Here is a 10383-nt window from a genome sequence, read left to right as displayed (position 1 = left end):
ATATAGAATTAAATATTGTAGATTGTAACACCGATAGAATTTATTGCAAATAAATCAATTTATCAATTATAAATTTATTATAAATTTTATCAGAATCAATTAGAATAGCCAAACTTGTCAACAAAGGAATAACACATACGTAATTACAAGTGCTTTCACACCTGCGAGACATCTGTAATTAAAAATATATTATCTGTAATAGGTATACGTAGAATCGCTTTATCAGTATAAATAACATAGTTCCGGGAAGTCTGCTGTAAATATAATGCAGTGAGAATAGATTTAGTCACAAAGGTACAGGATGTTTTGTAACCTTCAAAAATTTAGAAATCCACTGATAAAATCTAAAACGATTTTTTCATGATAACAATTTCATTGAACGCGATATTCTTTCGTAATATTTTAAACAGATAGAACACTTGAAAAATTAATTAGTATTCTGTGTAAGTAAATAATGAAATTGCTTACTCAATTAAATGTTATTATTCATGAATTTTAAGTCGAAATAGTTCTTACTTTCCAAAATTAAATCTATGATATTACGCAATGACCATATTATTTTTCATTTCATATTGTATATGAAAGATAAGTTTAATAGAGTAGAATGTTATCATAAAGTTTTTAAATAAATAAATAGATAAATAAATTTTTTTTATACTTTTGTTACATTTTTGGTCGAAATATTCCGAAGCAACTTAAAACTTGGGAATAAAAGTTTGCAAATTGACGCGTTAATATATTCATACAAGTGATCGGCAAATTATATTGATTGTATATCAGAAGTGAATGAAGAAAAGTGCATATCAACTAATAACTAGATTATAGACATATATTGGTAGTTTACACATTGAATATATTTACACAGTAGTATGTATTTAGAAACTTTAAGAGTAAGACATGCATATCACGCAGAGGGTCAACGTAATCTCGGATTTTTTTTAATAGAAACGTGACTGAAAAGAACGGAATTTCCAGATTTTTTTTTTTCTTGATCGCCTCGGATGACTCAGATGAATCTTAAGTGCGATAATCATAAAACCTGATGTTTGTGAGACTTATCTATATTGTTTATATTTATTTATCTATAAAAAAAAGCGCGATGGAATTACCAATATTCAAATCGCGTAATTTGCTTCTTTTGTTTGAGCTTGGGAAAATGAATACTGGAATATCATGGAATTGTGAGATACATTTTTTTTATTTTGTACTCTCTAAATCTGAATCAGTGGATAATCACTAATTACCCAGTGGCACTAAGTACCCTTTGTACTGATAATCAGTGAAGTTCAACTAAAAAAGGAAGAATGTTTGAACATTATGTAACTAAAATATCGATATTTGTACGTTAATTTCAATCTTCCAATACCATATTTATTGAATTTAAGCACTAAAACAAGATTAGTTAGATCACATGATAAAAATTAACTAGGTATTGCACATTTAATTCACTAATTACCAGTGACATACTTGGCACTGATATCAGTGATTATCCACTGATTCAGATTTAGAGAGTAATATTTTAGAAATATACTAACGAATGAATACGAAATTTTTTTAAATTTGACTGTTATATAATTGCGATGTTCGAATATTGTACGAATATAACAACTTCAAAAGATCTCTATCTTCAATAACATTCTAAATCTTCAACCGAACGTTTCATGTGAAATGTCACCTATATGTATTCAATTACAAGACTACAAGAATATTTTTTCAATTACAACACAATAGCGTTTCAATTTTATATTGCTAACTTTTTCGCAGACCGGAATATTATTTATTATTTTCAAAGAATAACTATGTAAGCGAATGATGCATGTTTGTATGCATCTGACAATAACGCCGGAAGTATTATATATATGGGATAAGTGGATTGTTAATTTTAGAATCGCATATAATTACGGTAATGGCTAATGGCACATCCGTGAGAGCAGAAAAACAGATTCATTCAACAGATTTTATTCATCTTCAATATAAATATCATAGAGCTTGTTTGTAATCAAAACAATTTCAATTTTATTACTACAATATAATCTTATAATTTATTAAATTAAGAGATAACCTAAAATATATATTGTCAAGTTAAAGACTACTAAAATTAAATTTTAAAAAATATGCGAGTTGAAAAAAAACGATAAAACTAATTTTCATAAAATGTTATACACTTTCGTGAAATATTTTTCCACGCTTTCGACAATGCTTCGTCATACTTTTGTTATGACTATAAACACGAGTTTCTCCGAGGAAAAATGCTACGCTTGGTTACTTGGCTGTATCTGTTTAACGAGAAAATAATGTAAGGAGTGTCTGGTTTGACGTTAGTTGCGGCATTGAGAAATATCGCATGTAGCAAATGTAAAACTTGAAAGCACATGATTTAAACCATGTTTTAAATATTGTACATTTTTTCTAATGTGCAATCTGCAAATGTAAAAATTGGATTAACTCTCAAGCGCTACATTACGAGAACAATACACTTAAATATAAATATTCAATCTAATTCGGTTGCTTATAGCTTTTATATTGCAAACAATTTTTTTTTTCAATCGAAAAACAATATACCAAGCCATTATGGAAAAAGCATTGGACAAAGAAAGAACTGAGTACGTCATACTGAAAAAGCAATTATTACTTATATTTATTATATTGTATTATTGTTTATTTTTAACATAATTAGTCGTATATGTTTCTAACACACATTATATTTCAATTTTCCTTGTTCTCTTTAATGACTTATAATTAAATAAAAATGGATAATATTCTATACATCTTTTAGATAAATGCAAAAAATTTTTAATTGCGAAATAATTTGCACTAAATGTGTATATAAATAGCATTCATATTTATATTTAACGAATTTATAAAGCCACCTGAATTTATACCTTACGTGAATAATAAAGAGTTAAAGATAAATATGCATAACACGGCTTCTTTTATTTAATTATACATTAGAAATATTTTATTGAGATGCGTTAAACGTCGCAATTATTCTTTATAATTTATAATCATGCTTATATTTCGTCCTTATTCAAAAATATTTCATCAGAACATTGTCTTTAAAGCACACATCTTAACGTTAAGACATCATTTGCAGGCATATCGAGCGTTTAAGAAAATGCCAATCCTGTCCCAACTGTCGCGCCGATTTCACGATATGTTGACGACAGACGCGAAACCGGATCCGCCGCGGACCGGAAGCTACATGCACAATCTTTCACCGACTTCGGACGAGGAATTGACGAAAACGCAATCGAAGTCGATGCCCGCTACGCCAGAAAAGGAGCAAGAGGACGTGATGTCGATGCAAGAGCAAAAATCGATGCCGAATGGCGCAAGGCCGACGATACCTACCGATTTTTGTACAAAGCCGGAAGACTTCGGCGATACGAGGTCGACGGGCGAATCAAAGGAGTATAAACGACCAAGGACGAAAAAACCAAAATACAAATATTGTAAGTGTAAAAATGTTATCGAGCTGTTAACAAGCCTTTACATAATTTTAAATACGAACCAATTTTAGAATTTTATTTTGTATTCAAGTATTTTTTACTGCGTTTATAACTTTTATCTAAAATATTTTTCCTTATTGCGAGTTATTTCGAAGTTTTTTTTATAGTGGAGAAGAATATTTTTGCGAAAATTTCTTTTTTTTACAGAAATAGACAATATGGAAATAATAATTTAATAAAAAATATCTTTGTGCGCAGAAACTTTTTGAAAATTTGTTAGTGTGATTCTATAATTATGTGACTAGACTTTTTGGTTCTGTAAATGGAAATAAATCTCATTAAATAAATAAAAAGGCAAGATGCGATTAGAGATTACACAGTGTTAAGTAGGCATTTCGACAAGTTGACGTATGACGACATTTGCATTATTTATAATTAATTTAACGGTGATTCGGGAAAAGAATTGTTAAGAAACGAATGCCGCATAGACGTCGCGATTTTATCAAAATGAAAATACGCCGCTCCATATATTCCTCTTATAAATATTTGTATGATTGATGATGAGATGCCTTATCACGATTAAAAGCGTAAACTCGGGGAATACCAAATTGCCGATTTTTATTTGTAGAAATATTAAAGAAAAGGATACAAGCATTTTTTTGGCTGTTGTGTATTTTTATGGTATTCGATTCTTTAAAAAACTGCAGTATAAATTATTCTATTCGCAAACCAATATTTTTTTAAATATGCAGTTTAATGCGCAATAACGTATATTCATATCATAAAATATTTTACGAGACTTTATCGTCTTAGCGGAATCGTAATAGCAGCCGAAATTTTATGTCATGCAAATCTTCCACTGCTTCCACTGCTTTCTCGGGATTATTCGTCGTGATGGAATAATATAATGCGTACGATAGTTGCAGTATTGAGTGATGATATCAAGGAATTAAAACTCGTTATCTAAGCACCCTAGTTACGCGATATCAGCGGAGAAGACGAATTTTTATAATCATGTAACGATTAATTAAAATATTGTATTAAAGACTGAATATTTCATCACGGAAATATTTAATGAATGCAACAGATTTCGCAAGAAAATTTCGTATGGCATCTCACTTTTTAAATAATTAAATGTAATTATAAATTTGCGATATTATCGATATTTTTTAAATAATTTTTTGAAATTAATTTTCAGCACAAGGCACGAATGTGGTAAATTACAATATAGTCAATTCCAATGGAGTGAAGATTGGCTCGCGCACGAGTTATATATGCAATGTGAATCAGTACCCGGCGAACAATAACGCAACGCAGTCCGAGACGGCTTCGAAACCAAAGCATCGGCCGATGCCCAAGAATGTGGAAGAATTGAGCACGTGCGAAGAGGAGCTCGGATTCGATGATATGTTCATTCTTAAGACACACGTTGGACACGGATGGCGAGACGTCGCGAGAAGACTCTCGTATTCGGACGGACAGATCGATCAATTCGAGGAGAATTATAGACATAAGGGTATCGATGAGGTGAATATCGAACTCTAAGAATCAGATATTCTATCGCGAATGATTCATCAATCTTAGTAATTTTTTTATCAGACTAATCTTGTTTGAACAAGATTTTGAAATTCATTCGTTTACGACCGATTAATAAAATGTTAAGTATTACATGTGATTAAATGTTTTATGTGAAATTCACAAATTTCTTATAAATGTATACTAATAGCGAACAATAATTTATGTTAATTTTAATCCATGTGTGATTTCAGGTAATCTATCAGTTACTGCTTGATTGGAAGCAAGCTAATACACGAGATGCTCAACTCGGCATGTTAGTTAGCATACTATGGTCTTGCCAGGAGTATGACTGCGTCGAGCGATTAGTTTCAGCTCGCAAGAATCCGTCTTAGTTGGGCGCGGCAAATAAAAATCTCTATCTAACGCTTATATACGCTTACGTAAATGATTGTGATTATTTTTTTACTCGAAATATCATTTCACTGTTTTTATACATATTTTAATGCATAAAGAATTTATAGACGCATCATTTCAATTGCAAAGATCGTTTACATTCTAAATGTTAAATAGGCTGACAGAATATTGTTCTAGACTAATTCGTATTCAATCTTCGATATGACATTATATGAAATCGTATTGAGCCTGTGTTTTAAGTAGGAACATGATCTGGTTAATAATACATCACGGACGAACTTGTAACGTCGCTTGCGCAATATACATGTGTAATATTCACACAGTGTGTGTGGTGTGTGTGTGTGTGTGTGTGTGTGTGTGTACATACATTTTTTTTATACTTATCCCTAATTTTATACAATCTAGTAGAAATAAACATGCAATTTTCCAAACAATATGTATTTCTTTTATCATTGTACAAAGTCCATATGTAAAAACATATGTCTTTGTTGATGTTACACAGTAAAATCATTACATAAATTAAAATATACACATGTAGATACAATGTAAATAATAACTTCTTTCTTTCTTTCTATTCTTATATTTTTAAATTCTTAGATTTTATTAGATAAATTAATATATATTCTATATATATTAATTTATCTAATATCATTTTTGTAATTCTTTTCTTTTAAACATCTTACAAAACAGTTTTATAAAAAAAGAATAAAAAATTTTTGGATATATTAAATATTCTAATATAATTACGCTCGTGTTTTCACAATTTTTTTTGTAAGTAATTTATCATTTATCACGCAATATCTCCACAGATATTTTGTTTTCTAATTCTTTGATACTAACATTATTTTGTACTCAATGAATAGAATCTAGTACGTTACAAGGAATTTATTTAAATGTACAAAATAACTTAAAATATCAACAAATTTCTCTCATTAATAATAATTTAGAATAATAAAATAAATATCAATGATAATAATAAAATAAATTCAATTAATACACATTGAGTCAGATATAAATTTATCGTTAATAAATTAAATTACCTTTGTAATTTGAATACTGGCAAAATGTAAAATTAATCCTTTAATATAAAATAATTGGTCAATTACGTCGTATTGTCTTTAACATATTATAAATATGATGAAAAAAGAAATAAATATATGCAATAAAAGTAATAAATGCGGCCAGTAAAATGAAAATAGTACAATGTACGAAGTTGTAATAATTAATCAATTTAAATGCATGACAGGTTTGTTTCAATCGTATTTAAATTAATTATTATTTTTACTTTACGTTTAATCTGAAACAGCTTTAATTTTGGGTAGTACGCAATTTTTCGATACCGTAATCATCGTATTATTTACATCACTTTCGTCTATTACCTTGCTGAAGATTTCATTTTTACATTTATCAAATTCTTCCACCATTTCATGTAGCTCTCGATCACCGTTTATCGTTATAATCGGCGATGGCAATGGCTTTAAAATTTGATGATAGAGCCAGTCATCATGGACCTGATGAATTTGCTTTAGATAGTCTAACGAGATGGCGTTCTCTTCTTTTCGACCTCGTTGTTTCATTCTTTCATACACGATCTCAGGTGTTGTTCTCAAATATACTATTTAGCAAAGAACAGAAATAAATTAAATAAATATATACAATAGATGTTTTTTCAATTATAATTTCTCATAAAATCCATACATGTACCTATTAAGTCAGTTTCTATATTGGCATTTTTCAAACACCAGTCATACCAATTTTCTAATATGGTAACTTCAACATCACGTAGTATATTATTGCGTTTTAAATTTTCAACGAAGCACATTGCACTGTAGACAGATCTCTCCATGATTTTGTATGGCGAGGGTGTTTTACAAGTGTGCAATTGGAGCATAGTTAATTGTACGTAAGATTGAAACAAGAAAGCATAGCGAGATGGTTCGCTGTACATTAATTCCTGCAATGCATTTTTGTAATGTTTAATTTAATTTCTATTCTTCGTTATTAATATAGATATATATAATAATATAATATTAATTTTATCATGATATCTACATTAATTATTAATATAAGCACAGTAATATTTTATATAAAATATATATAGTTCATAGTTCTAAGATATTAATTTAATTATTTTTTTGTATTATTGTTATATATGCGCGTTTATTTGATATAACAATCTCAGACATTTTTTAATAAAGATAGACACTATATTATGCTTAATAATATTAATATGTTAAATAATCACTCGATATAACATTTCCGCATTTTCTTATTTGTTATGAAGTCTTTTTAAATAAGATTTAACAACAAAAATATTAAATATTTATATTAAATTATTTCTTAAGTTTTAAAGGAAAATATTTTCTGTCTCACCAGTAGATTTGTCCCACATATATCACGCCAAAGTTCAACAGGTTCTTCTAATACAGTAACATTGTCGAATTTCTTGAAGTGACTTAAAAATGTTGTTTTACCACTTCCAATGTTGCCCTCTATGCATACAGTGAAAGGACGTTTATATAGTTTACCAATAGAACCAGACATTTTGATAAAGGCTTTAAGAGCTTCTTTACCTAAACAGATGACATACTTGATTTCATTACTTAGTACTGAAAACATACTAAGGATCTGCTTGGCTCAGTAAGAAATACCTCATATACTGCAAATAGTAATAGGAAGTCTACAATAAGAGTTATAGCGGTATAAGTCTTAAATTGTAGGAAACCAATCATAGTCAAGTTTTCATATTGAACTAATTGATTAATCTTCTACAATTTAAAATTCTATGACTCACCGCAACTTCTATCCTTGTAGACTCTGTATTACAATATACTTTAAATAACAATATTTTTCTAGAATTAATTTATCAACAGTATAGATGTGAAACATATATTTTAAACAACACAATGAAAGAATATTATATGTCTTTAAATATCGACCATCTTATCAGTTAGAAAATATGTAATATATGTAATCTTATCAAAAATTTTCTCTTGTACATCTTGATTTTTAGTTTAGTTAAATTAATATTTAATATTTATTTCTACTTAATTCATGTGCGCAAAGCCACACAGTAACAAATTATTAAAATTATTGAAATATTTTCATTGATCAGACAATTAAACTCCATTTCAATTCTCAGTCACATTTACAATGTTTTGTCACTTACCAAGAGATTATTGCACGAGATGTTTATTCGTTTACGATTCAAAACTGACTCCTAAATCAACGTGAATCGAATAACAACATGTGTGACCCGATACAGTGTATGAATGCAGTAACTTTTGATGAAAATGCAGTTTCAAAAGTAACGATTCTTGATCTTTCAGCTCGACAAGGCGGGAATGACACCAATGAAGACGAACACAGATAATGAACCAGCGCGCAACTTTCCCGCCGAAACAAAACATAAGCGCCATCTCGAACAGATAAGCCCGTCTGATCACCTATACAACCTGCACTTTCTTCCCTCATGATAAAATACACAAATGTACACCTTTATCGCGAAGGAAGTGCAACTAAATCAACCAAATCTAATAGAATACACACATGCATAACCAAATATTCGCGTACGTGATGGTATTTAGTAAAAGCAGAGAATATTTTGAGCGAATAATATCTCTCGATTTTCGCTAAACTTCCAACTTCACAGAGATTGCCAGATGATGAATCAATCAGTCGAGCGAGTCGAAACATTCGTAGCTTCTGATTTCTCGAATGCTGTAACATGATCTAGAAATGCTACCAACTGAAATACAATAAATTACGAGGGAGAGAATCGACAGTTCCGCTGAATCGGCAATCTATGCCGAAGGGTATGAACAATAAAAAGAAATGATAAATGATTTAGGATCGCAAGGATATTAGAATAGAAGTATAAATTTCAGCGTTTCACAAACTGTAACTGTTATAGAACAAAAAAATTCTCCAGTAATAAATACTTTATCTTGTAGCCAATCATGTTAAAAAAATTTTTCGATAAATGAAATACCCTTCACGTGCATTAACAACTCAAAACCATAAATGCATTGCATGCTTTGCATTCGATGATACAAATCGACACAAGTCGATTCTATCTTTGCTATTCATTGATTCCAAGAAAAGAAAATGTTTATCGCTTTGATTATTAAATAGAAAAGCATCCATTATTGTCTTGAATGTGCTGAATGCACGCTTAGCTACGTCATTGATGCACTTGCTGACTTAATTACTGAGTGACAAAATGAGTACATGAGACAAATGATGCAATAACTGCGTTCGTTGTTACACGATTCTGTATCCTACCACTAATATTCTATAATTAATACTAATTCGCTAGTGTTCATTATATCAGCGTCATCACATCAAATCGCGATAACACGTTATCAATGTATACCGTACTCACCGGCGGAAGCCATCATTGCAATCTGCTGATTACAACACAAAAGACTTGTTGTTTGACAAGGAAATTTAGCATAATGCTCAGCAGCTGTCATTCATTATCGTTTCTACGTTTCTGCTATTTCTGATACTTAATCACTTGGGCTGTAGTCAAAGTCTCGCTGCAAATGCTTTGAAGTGTTTGATGGACCAATTAGAAAAAAGAATTTTACAAACTGACCTATTAAAAAACGCTTTAAAGCATTTGCAACATCGCGTTGACTATATCCTTGATATAACAATGCAACTGACAAGGATTCTGAGCGTGCGTGCGACATGCGGATGAATACACGTTACGACAAACGATGCTAACAATATAATAATAAGTATACTTATTATTGATTCACTCGGAAGATACATTATTGACAGCCGATCGATGAGAGACCGCCGTTGACGATATTACCACTGGAGATAATATTTGAAAAAAAGTATATCATAATCGTATCTTCTCAGTTAGAATAAAAACAGTCACATTAAAAAGGATGATAAAATGGGAAAAAATGAACAAAAATTAATGTTCAATAAACGAGGAATATCGTTTCAAATAAATATACATATATCAGCGGAAACAAATGTATTACAT

The 10383-nt window shown here is 29.8% G+C and overlaps 2 protein-coding genes across 2 annotated transcripts in view; one reads left to right on the top strand and one right to left on the bottom strand.

Annotated features, from left to right (window-relative positions):
* LOC105623948 overlaps positions 1–5359 on the top strand; it is a 14206-nt gene extending 8847 nt beyond the window's left edge. Inside the window, exons 2-4 of the mRNA XM_012205317.1 lie at positions 3095–3452; positions 4648–4976; positions 5219–5359. Coding sequence (XP_012060707.1) covers positions 3116–3452; positions 4648–4976; positions 5219–5359 — 807 coding nt within the window. The 5' untranslated portion in view covers positions 3095–3115. The remainder of the gene's footprint in view (positions 1–3094; positions 3453–4647; positions 4977–5218) is intronic.
* A 1314-nt stretch (positions 5360–6673) lies between these two features.
* On the bottom strand, positions 6674–9781 carry LOC105623946 (deoxynucleoside kinase-like). The gene is made up of 4 exons (XM_012205316.1): positions 9766–9781; positions 7755–7954; positions 7086–7335; positions 6674–6996 (listed from the first exon to the last, which is right to left on the bottom strand). The coding sequence occupies exons 1-4, from the start codon at positions 9779–9781 to the stop codon at positions 6674–6676; spliced, it is 789 nt and encodes a 262-aa protein (XP_012060706.1).
* Between the last annotated feature and the right edge of the window lie 602 nt (positions 9782–10383).

The sequence above is a fragment of the Atta cephalotes genome (assembly GCF_000143395.1).
Source record: "Atta cephalotes unplaced genomic scaffold scaffold00068, whole genome shotgun sequence".
Lineage (NCBI taxonomy): Eukaryota > Metazoa > Arthropoda > Insecta > Hymenoptera > Formicidae > Atta > Atta cephalotes.
The sequence above is the reverse complement of the archived record's forward strand: the minus strand, read 5'-3'. Positions and strand labels throughout refer to the sequence as shown.